Source organism: Erithacus rubecula (assembly GCF_903797595.1).
Source record: "Erithacus rubecula genome assembly, contig: scaffold_904_arrow_ctg1, whole genome shotgun sequence".
Classification (NCBI taxonomy): domain Eukaryota; kingdom Metazoa; phylum Chordata; class Aves; order Passeriformes; family Muscicapidae; genus Erithacus; species Erithacus rubecula.
The window spans coordinates 24319-35423 of record NW_027635430.1 but is presented as its reverse complement, the minus strand read 5'-3'; the positions used below and the strand labels follow the sequence as shown (position 1 = coordinate 35423).

General features: G+C 59.1%; 1 protein-coding gene across 1 annotated transcript; it reads right to left on the bottom strand.

The window, feature by feature from the left end:
• Window positions 1–910: 910 nt before the first annotated feature.
• LOC306816816 (solute carrier family 12 member 6-like) lies at window positions 911–7419 on the bottom strand (the record flags this gene model as incomplete). Its single annotated transcript, XM_079333273.1, has 9 exons — window positions 7144–7419; window positions 6309–6404; window positions 4964–5110; window positions 3156–3210; window positions 2944–3074; window positions 2118–2350; window positions 1902–2038; window positions 1474–1590; window positions 911–1009 (listed from the first exon to the last, which is right to left on the bottom strand). Coding segments are annotated over exons 1-9 (1243 nt in total), but the record flags the coding sequence as incomplete, so codon positions are not given.
• Between the last annotated feature and the right edge of the window lie 3686 nt (window positions 7420–11105).

Here is an 11105-nt window from a genome sequence, read left to right as displayed (position 1 = left end):
ATCCCAAAAATCCCCCCCCAAAGCCTCCCCAGAATCTTCACCTGCACCCCAAAATCCCCCCAAAATGCCCCCAAATCCAGCACAATCCCCCCAAAATTCCAAAAGTCCCCCCAAAATCCTCCCAAAATCCTCCCCAGAATCCCCGCAAAATCTCCCCAAAACCTCCCCAGAATCCCCCCAAAATCCACCCAAATCCCCAAAATCGCCCCAAAATCCCCCCCCCCCCCAAAAAACCCCAAAATTCCTCATGGCACAGCCCTGAGAAAAGATACCGACCTCCCCACAAAACCCCAAAATCTCCTTTAGCACCCCAAAATCGCCCCCAAATCTCCCCAGAATCCCCCCAGCACTTCCCTGAGAGGGACACACCCCCAAAACCTCCCAAAATCTGCTGCCCCCTCCCCCCAAATTCCTGCCGGGGCACCCCAAAACTGCTGGGCTGCAGAGGCACCCCCCTATTTTGGGGTGTCCCCCTCGTGTTTCAGGCTCAACCCCCATTTTTGGGGTGTCCCGTTTTTGGGGTGTCCCGTTTTTTGGGTGTCCCGTTTTTGGGGTTCTGTTTTGCATACAGCCCAGGGCTGTGGCTGTGGCTGCCCCCAGGCTCCCCCCAGTTTTTGGGGATCCCATTTTTGGGGTTCTGTTTTGGATACAGCCCAGGGCTGTGGCTGTGGCTGCCCCCAGTTTCCCCCAGTTTTTGGGGTGTCCCGTTTTTGGGGTTCCCCATTTGGATACAGCCCAGGGCTGTGGCTGTGGCTGCCCCCAGGCTCCCCCCAGTTTTGGGGTGTCCCGTTTTTGGGGTGTCCCGTTTTTGGAGTTCTGTTTTGGATACAGCCCAGGGCTGTGGCTGTGGCTGCCCCCAGGCTCCCCCCATTTTTGGGGTGTCCCATTTTTGGGGTTCTGTTTTGGATACAGCCCAGGGCTGTGGCTGTGGCTGCCCCCAGGCTCCCGACCGGCACCGAGCGAGCGACGTCCCCGAGCTCCGAGCAGCGACTGCACCCCCAGAGCACCCCTGGGACAGGGGGGGACCCCAAAAACCACCCTGGGACCCCAAAAACCACCCCCAGAGCACCCCTGGGACAGGGGGGGACCCCAAAAACCACCCTGGGACCCCAAACCCACCCCCAGAGCACCCCCAGGACAGAGTGGGGATCCCAAAACCACAGGGACCCCCAGACCCCCCACCAGTTTGGGGTCCCGTGTCTGGTTTGGGGTCCCCCAGTTATGGGGTGTCCCCCCCAAGTCCCCACACACAGGACACTCCCCAGTACATTTTGGGGTCCATCCTCCTCATTTGGGGTCTTCTCTCTCCATTTGGGTCCCCCCCCTCTCCATTTGGGGTCTCCTCTCTCCATTTGGGGGTCCCCCCTCCCCATTTGGAGTCCCCTCCCCAATTTGGGGCCCCCCCCTCCCCATTTTGGGGTCCCCCCTCCCCATTTGGGGTCCCCCCTCCCAATTTGGGGTCCCCCCTCTCACCCGAGGCCGAGGGGAGGCTCAGCCCCAGCAGGGCCCCAAAGGAGGCGTCGGCCCCGCCCTCCTCCTGCTCTGGCCCCGCCCCCAGCGCCGCCTCTGGGGGGCGGGGCCACAGGTTCCCTGGGGGTGGGGCAGTGGGTGAGGCCACACCCACAGCCCCTCCCCCTCCTCCTGACCTCAGGGTGACCCCTGTGCCCCCACTATAACCCTGGGGTGACCCCACCCCCTGTGACCCCCACATGAGCTCGGGGTGACTCCACCCCCTGTGACCTCACCATGACCCCAGGCTGACCCCACCCCCATGACCCCTCTGTGACCCCCCATGACCTCAAGGTTCCCCCACGCCGTGACCCCGCCCCCAGCCCAGCCCGGGGGGCGGGTCCGAGTCTCCCGGTGGGCGGGGCTGTTCCCGGCCCCGCCCCCACACTCACGTGCCAGCAGCGCGGCGCTGGGCCCGGGCAGCGCGGGCAGCGCCCCCTGCAGGGCGGGAGGAGCGCGGGAGGCGTTGGGGGGCGCGGGGGGGGCGCAGGGCCGCAGGGGCTCCCCGGGGCGGAGGGGCAGGCACAGCCTGCAGGGGGAGGGGAGCGCTCATCAGCATCTCATTAGCATCTCGTTAGCATCTGGTTGGCGGGGGGCGGGGCACTCACGCGTGGGCGGGGTCGGCGGGCAGGGCGTGGCGCAGGGACCCCGCCTGCAGCGCCAGCAGCGCCAGCAGCAGCCCCGCGAGGCCCAGGGGCGCGGCCAGGGCGCGGGCGCGGGGCGGGGCCAGAGACCCCGCCCCCAGCAGCGCCAGCAGCCCCGCCCCGAAGCCACGCCCGTTGTTGAGGCGCCCCCAGCGGCCGCGGCCCGGCAGCACCGCCCAGCCCGGGGCCAGGTACACCTGGGGAGGGAGGGGGAGGGGCCAGAGCGGTGACGGGCTCCGCCCACCGCCGGCATGGCCACACCCAGAACAGGGGCAAGCCACGCCCATCCTGAACACAACATCCATTTCGGTGTTCCCTGCCCACTCCAGGCTGGCCCCGCCCCTCCAAGAAGACCCCACCCCATTTATCACACCCTTCCGGTTAGCCACGCCCCTTTCCCGCGGCCACGCCCTCTTCCAGAGCCCCACCCTTTGCCGTGACAATGCCCCTCCAGCCTTCCCAGTCACACCCCTTCTCCAGGCCCCGCCCCTTCTGAGCCCCACTCACCAGCAGCACCTCATCCCCAAGCCCCGCCCACTCACCAGCAGCATCTCGGCCCCGCCCATGCAGGCCCCGCCCACCCCAAGCCCCGCCCACTCACCAGCAGCACCTCGGCCCTGCCCATGCAGGTCCCGCCCACCCCCAACCCCCGCCCACTCAGCAGCACCTCGGCCCCGCCCATCCCCAAGCCCCACCCACTCAGCGGCACCTCGGCCCCGCCCATCCCCAAGCCCCGCCCACTCACCAGCAGCACCTCGGCCCCGCCCATCCCCAAGCCCCGCCCACTCACCAGCAGCACCTCGGCCCCGCCCAGCGCCGCGGCGGCCGCGCTGAAGGCGGCGCTCAGGAAGCCGCAGACGCCCACGGCCCCTCCGGCCTCGGGGCCCAGCGCCCCCGACAGCAGCGCCAGCGCCCCGCCCCCTGCCGCGCGCCGGGGGCGGGGTCAGCGCCGGACACGCCCACTCGGGGGTGGGGTCACCCTCCCATCCCCCCCCCGCTCACCGGGGTCCAGCCCGTTGGTGGCCACGGCGCTCAGGGACACGGCGGTGAGCAGCATCTGCGGGACCCAACAGCTGAGCCCCAACTGACCACTGACCACTGACCACTGACCAGTGACCAGTGACTGCTGACCACTGACCACTGACTGCTGACCACTGACCACTGACTGCTGACCACTGACCACTGACCGCTGACCACTGACCACTGACTGCTGACCACTGACCACTGACCACTGACCAGTGACTGCTGACCACTGACCACTGACTGCTGACCACTGACCGCTGACCACTGACTGCTGGCCACTGGCTACTGACCGCTGACCACTGACCACTGACTGCTGACCACTGACCACTGACCACTGACTGCTGACCACTGACCACTGACCAATGTCCAGTGACTGCTGACCACTGACTGCTGACCACTGACCACTGACTGCTGACCACTGACCACTGACCAATGTCCAGTGACTGCTGACCACTGACTGCTGACCACTGACCACTGACTGCTGACCACTGACCACTGACCACTGACTGCTGACCACTGACCAGTGACTGCTGACCACTGACCACTGACCAATGTCCAGTGACTGCTGACCACTGACCACTGACCAATGACCACTGACTGCTGACCACTGACCACTGACCAGTGACCAGTGACTGCTGACCACTGACCACTGACCACTGACCACTGACCACTGACTGCTGACCACTGAACAGTGACCAGTGACCAGCTGAGCCCCAACTGACCACTGACCAGTGACTAGTGACCAGTGACTGCTGACCAGTGACCAGTGACTGCTGACCACTGACCAATGACCAATGACCAATGACCAGTGACTGCTGACCACTGAACAGCGACCAGTGACTGCTGACCACTGAACAGTGACCAGTGACCAGCTGAGCCCCAACTGACCACTGACCAGTGACTAGTGACCAGTGACTGCTGACCAGTGACCAGTGACTGCTGACCACTGACCAATGACCAGTGACCAGTGACTGCGGACCACTGACCACACTGACCCAGTGACCACTGACCAGTGACCACTGACTAGTGACCAGTGACCACTGACCCAGTGACCCAGTGACCAGTGACCACAGACCACACTGACCACCGACCCAGTGACCAGTGAACCCTCTGACCTCTGGCCCTTGTGACCACTGATCCTTGACCCCAAGAGTGACCCCAGCGCTGACCTTTGACCCCAGGTGTGACCCCAGTGTGTCCCCAATCCCCAGGTGTGTCCCAGTTGTGTCCCCATTCCCCAGGTGTATCCCAGGGGTGCCCAGGTGTGCCCAGGTGACTCACACAGGCTCCCAGCAGCAGCCCGATGGCCGCTGTCCCCAGCACAGGTGTGCCCAGGTGTCCCCAGGTGTATCCCAGGTGTGCCCAGGTGTCCCCAGGTGTATCCCAGGTGTGCCCAGGTGTATCCCAGGTGTGTCCCAGGTGTGCCCAGGTGTATCCCAGGTGTGCCCAGGTGTGCCCAGGTGACTCACACAGGCTCCCAGCAGCAGCCCAATGGCCGCTGTCCCCAGCACTGGTGTGTCCCCATTCCCCAGGTGTGTCCCAGGTGTCCCCAGGTGTATCCCAGGTGTGTCCCAGGTGTGCCCAGGTGTGTCCCCACTCCCCAGGTGTGCCCAGGTGACTCACACAGGCTCCCAGCAGCAGCCCGATGGCCGCTGTCCCCAGCACTGGTGTGTCCCCATTCCCCAGGTGTGTCCCAGGTGTCCCCAGGTGTATCCCAGGTGTGTCCCAGGTGTGCCCAGGTGTGCCCAGGTGTGTCCCCACTCCCCAGGTGTGCCCAGGTGACTCACACAGGCTCCCAGCAGCAGCCCGATGGCCGCTGTCCCCATCACGCCGCCGTGTCCCACGACCCAGGGCAGGCGCAGCAGCAGCACCAGCCCCAGCAGCGACTGCAGCGACGGAGCTGCCACGCCCAGCAGCGTCCCCAGGGCGCGGCGCTGGGGACAGGAGGGGACAGTGAGGGGACAGTGACAACCCAGAGTGTCCCCAGGGCTGCCACGCCCAGCAGCGTCCCCAGGGCGCGGCGCTGGGGACAGGAGGGACAGTGAGGGGACAGTGACAACCCAGAGTGTCCCCAGAGCTGCCACACCCACAGTGTCCCCAGGGCGCGGCGCTGGGGACAGGAGGGACAGGAGGGGACAGTGACAACCCAGTGTCCCCAGAGCTGCCACGCCCAGCAGCGTCCCCAGGGCGCGGCGCTGGGGACAGGAGGGGACAGTGAGGGGACAGTGACAACCCAGTGTCCCCAGAGCTGCCACGCCCAGCAGCGTCCCCAGGGCGCGGCGCTGGGGACAGGAGGGGACAGTGAGGGGACAGTGACAACCCAGTGTCCCCAGAGCTGCCACACCCAGCAGCGTCCCCAGGGCGCGGCGCTGGGGATAGGAGGGGACAGTGAGGGGACAGTGACAACCCAGAGTGTCCCCAGGGCTGCCACACCCACAGTGTCCCCAGGGCGTGGCGCTGGGGACAGGAGCGACAGGAGGGGACAGTGAGGGGACAGTGACAACCCAGTGTCCCCAGGGCTGCCACTCCCACAGTGTCCCCAGGGCACAGCGCTGGGGACAGGAGGGACAGGAGGGGACAGTGATGACCTACAGTGTCCCCAGGGCACAGCGCTGAGGGGACAGCAGGGTCACCAGGGGTCACCCAGGTGTCCCCAGGTGTCCCCACATGCCCCCAGCTGTCCCCAGGTGTCCCAGGTGTCCCCCTGTCCCCTCACCGCGGCGGTGCCGCTGTTGGGGCTCAGGGCACTGTACAGGTAACTCCAGGTGTCCCAGGTGTCCCAGGTGTCCCAGGTGTCCCCAGGTGTCCCAGGTGTCCCAGGTGCCCCCCAGGTGTCCCAGTTATCCCCACATGCCCCCAGGTGTCCCCCCAGGTGTCCCCAGGTGTCCCCCCAGGTGTCCCAGTTATCCCCACATGCCCCCAGGTGTCCCCAGGTGTCCCAGGTGTCCCCTGTCCCCTCACCGGGGCGGTGCCGCTGTCGCTGTCGGGGCTCAGGGCGCTGTACAGGTAACCCCAGGTGTCCCAGGTGTCCCAGGTGCCCCCCAGGTGTCCCAGTTATCCCCACATGCCCCCAGGTGTCCCCAGGTGTCCCCAGGTGTCCCCAGGTGTCCCAGGTGTCCCCTGTCCCCTCACCGGGGCGGTGCCGCTGTCGCTGTCGGGGCTCAGGGCGCTGTACGGGGCGATCCTGCGCAGCAGCGCCGGCACCCGCGGCCGCGTGGCCAGCTCCTCCTGGGCGGGGCAGGGCGGGGTCAGGGCGAGGTCAAGGGGCGGGGTCAGGGCAGGGCGGGGCAGGGCGGGTGGGGCGGAGTCAGTGGGCGGGGCAGGGCAAGGTCATGGCGGGGTCAGGGGGTGGGACAGGGCAGGGTCAGGGTGGGGTCAGGGGGTGGGACAGGGCAGGGTCAGGGTGGGGTCAGTGGGCGGGGCATGCCTGGAGGAGGGACCAATAAGGGCGTGGCTGTGGCAGGATGGGGCTCAGGGGGCGTGGCCTTGCCATATATGGCAGCAGGCACAGTGGGTGGGCAGGGCCAGGAAGGGGCGTGGCTTCATGCAGAACAGTGCAGGGCCATGAAGGGGGTGGGGCTAATTAGGGGTGGGGCTTTAGGGGGCGTGGCCTCACAACTGAACAATGGGTGTGAAGTGGGTGGGGCTAAATTGGGGGTTGGGGGCGTGGCTTCACAACAGCAATGGGTGTGGAGTGGGAGGGGTTATTTAGGGGTGGGGCTAATTAGGGCAGGGCTAATGAAGGGGTGGAGCAATTGGGGTGGGGCTTTAGGGGCGTGGCCTCACAAGAGAGCACTGGGAGTGAAGTGGGTGGGGCTAATGAAGGGGTGGAGCAATTGGGGTGGGGCTTTAGGGGCGTGGCCTCACAAGAGAGCACTGGGAGTGAAGTGGGTGGGGCTAATGAAGGGGTGGGGGTAATAAGGGTGGGATTCATTAGGGGTGGGGCTTGCAGGGGGCGTGGCCTCACCTCAAACAGCGCCAGGGGTCGCTCCCCCCCCAGGCCGGGCGGGGCAGGAGGGGCGGGGCGAGCCCTGGCCCCGCCCCCTGTGCCCCGCCCCCGGGAGGTGGGCGTGGTCTCGGTGGGGGAGGGGCTGGAGTCGGACAGGGGGGGCCGGGAGCTGGAGGGGGAGGGGGGCTCGGGGCTGCTGTCCGAGAGCTCCGCCCCCCGCGGCGGCCACGCCCCCTGCACCGCCATGACGTCAGCGGGGCGGCGATGACGTCACCATCACAGCACCTGGGGGAGGAAATCCCCGAGCGCAGCGGGAAAAGAGAAATTTCCCAAGGGAAAAAACCCCACGATTTTTAGGAGAAAATGAACAATTTTGGAGGGAAAATTCACATTTTGAGAGAGAAAAATCCCCGTTGATGGGGAGGGAAACGCTGGGCTTGGAGGAAAAGTCAAATTTTTGGAGGAAATGACACTTTTGTAGAGGAAAATCAGCAATTTCAGAGAGGAAATTCACATTTTTAGAAGGAAATTGTAATTTTTTTGGAGGGAAAAAAAAATCCAGAATTTAGAAGAAATACCCAAATTTAGAGGAAAATCCACAATTCTTGAGGGAAAATTGAAATTTTTAGGGGCAAGATTCACTTTTTTGAGGGAAAATTGGTGTTTTTGGAGGAAAAATAGAAAGTGGTAGAGAAAAAAAAAAATCCCTGTTTTTTGGAATTTGGTATTTTTGCAGCAAAAATGAGAATTTTGGGGGTCAAATCGAGATTTTTGGCAGAAAAAAAAAAGAGATTTTGTGGGAGATGTGGGAATTTTGGGAGGAAAATCAGTTTGGGAAGAAAATGTTCATTTTTCCCATGGAAAAGTTATTTTTGTGAGGGCAAATTAAATTTGGAGAGGGAAATATTCGTTTTTTGCAGGAATAAAAAGAGGTTTGGGGTGGAATCAGGAATTTCCAGGGGAAAGGAGCAATTTTGAGGCAAAATGGGAATTTTTGGGGAAAGAACTGGTGGCAAAATTGTTGTTTTCAGGGAAATATAAAAATATCTCAAGATTTATAAAATAAATATAGAAGAAAAAATTAAAGAGGAGAATTTTGTGAGGATGGAAAGACTTGGGGAAAGGAAAAAATTCCAATTTATGACAAAAATTGAGAGGACTGGGGGTGGGAAAAAAATTTTGGGGTAGAAATCTTTATTTTGGGGGCCAAATTCAACATTTTGTGGGGTTTTTTTGAGGAGAAAAAAATGCAAATTCTGTGGGGAAAATGGGGGAATTTGGGGAAATGGGAAATTTTGGGGGGATATGGCCCCATTTGGAGCCTCTCCTTCCTTTTTGGGGGGCCAAATTCCCAATTTTTGGGGTCCAGCTTTGAAATTTTTGGGTCAAAATCTCCTTTTTTTTGCGGTCATAATTCCCTTTTTTAACACAAATCTCTTCATTTGGGAACCAACCTCTGAATTTTTGGGGTGAAACAACCTCATTGAAAATCCAAATTCTTCCTTTTAGAGGCCAAGCCCCGGATCTTAAAATCAAATTTTCCTTTTTTTGGTATCAAACTCGTAATTTTTGGGTTCAAATTTCCCCTTTTTGAGACCAAACTCTCCCTTTGGTCACTCACCTTCCACACTCCAGGGCCAAAACCCCAATTTTTAGGGCCAAATTTCCCCTTTTGGGGCCAAATCCCCCATTTTTAGGGTGAACCTGACAATTTTTAGGGCCGAATTCTCTTTTTTGGGGTCAAATCCCCCCTTTTTTATAGCAACTCCTTCACTTTTTGGGCCAAATTTTCCCTTTTGGAACAAACCCCTTCCCATTTTTAGGACCAATCCTTCAATTTTTAGGGCAAATTTTCCCTTTTTGGGCCAAATTTCCCGTTTTATAGGACCAACCCTTCACTTTTTAAAGCCAAATTTCCCCTTTTTTTTGGCCAAATCTCCTTTTTTAAGACCAACCCCTCAATTTATAGGGCAAATTTTCACTTTTTGGGGCCAAATCTCCCCTTTTATAGGACCAACCCATCACTTTTTAGGGCCAATTTCTCCTTTTAAGACCAAATTCCCCCTTTTTTGGGACAAATCCCCGCTTTTATTAGAACCAACCCATCACTTTTTGGAGCGACCCCACCCTTTTGGGGGGGCCCAAATTCACTTTTCCAGGTGCCAACCCCACCCATTTTTGGCACCCAACTTCACCTTTTTGGGGTCAAATCGCCGCCCTTTCCTGGCTCCATCTCCCTTTCCTCCATCCCGCCCCATTTTGGGTTCAAATCTCCCAATTTTAGGGTTTTTTCCCCTCCCCCCTTTTTCCCGATGCCGCCGGTACCTGAGGGGGGGCGCGGGGGAGGGGCCGGCGCGCGCTGCCCTGGCCACGCCCCCCTCGCGCGCGCTGCCGCAGGGGGCGGGGCGACGCAGGGGGCGGGGCCAGATGGAGGCGTATCCAATCAGAGGCGTGGTTTGGTTTGTGGGCGTTGTTTAATGGGCGTGGTTATGCTGCTAAATGGGCGTGGTCTGTAAGGGGCGTGGCTTCGCGACACCCACCCCCCTCTGTGCCCCCCCCCAAACCCAGGGGCGGAACCACCCAGATCCCCCCCGGATTTAAAGCAAAAATCAAACATTTTAGAGGGAAGAAAAAAATCCATATTTATTTTTTTGCAGCAGAAATGGGAATTTTGGAGCTCAGACCCTCCAGATTTAGAGGAGAAATGAAAAAAATTTGAAGTGAAAATTCATGTTTTAAGTGGGAAATAAATTTTTTTTTTTACAGGGAAAATGGGAATTTTTGGGGCTAAATAGAGGGTTTGGGCCATTTCAGAAAGAATCTGATCATTTTAGGGGATATAGACAATTTTGGTTGGAAAAAGAGATATTTTAGGGGACACATGGGAATTTTGGGGAGAAATCCAACATTTTTGGAGGGTGAGACTTTGCTGTTTTTAAGACAAATCACCAGTTTGGGGAGGTTTAAATCAGAGCTAGGACTACCCAGGACCCCCAAAATTACTTTTATAGGTTTTTAATCTTTCTTTCTGTTCTCATTAGTTTTTTTTTATTTAATAAACATTTCACTCATTACAAAATCAGAAGACTTTGTTTTTCTTCTGTACTCATTATATTTACGGTGTTTTGATGGGGTTTTTTTTCTTGTTCTCATTATTTTCTTGTTCAATAAACAAAATTCTTTGGAGTCTGCAAAGGGTTTAAAGGAGCCGTGGAGGAGAGAAATGAGCCATGAGGGGTTTGGGGGCAGCTTGGGGGGAAATGGAGCCCATGAGGAGAAAATGAGAGGAAAATGAGGGGAAAATGAGGGGAAATGAAACCCTGAGGGGGATGGGGGTGAGAATTACCATTGTGAGGGTAATGGGGGACAAATAGAGAATTCATGGGGTTGGAAATGATATTTGAGATCATGGAGTCCTACCTGAGGGGCAGCTGAGGGGGAAATGGCACCTGAGGGGTCTGAGGGCAAACTGAGGGGAAAGATGGAGCCCAGGAGGGGAAAATGGGGAGAAAATGGAGCCCGTGAGGAGGAAAAGGGAGAAAATGGAGTCCGTGAGGGTGATGGGGGTGGGAATTACCATTGTGAGAGTGAGTGGGGACAAATAGAGAATTAATGGGGTTGAAATCACCTTTGAGATCATGGAGTCCTACCTGAGGTGGCCATGAGGGGCAGCTGAGGGAAAAATGGAGCCTGAGGGGTCTGAGGGAAAAATGAGGGGAAAGATGGAGCCCAGGAGGGGAAAATGGGGGGAAATGGAGCCCATGAGGGTGATGGAGGACAAATACAGAATTATCAGGGTCAGAAAGGACTTTTGATATCATGGAGTCCTACCTGAGGTGGCCATGAGGGGCAGCTGAGGGGAAATGGCACCTGAGGGGTCTGAGGGGAAACTGAGGGAATGATGGAACCCAGGAGGAGAAAAAGGGAGAAAATGGAGCCCATGAGGATAATGGGGGACAAATACAGAATTAATGAGGTTG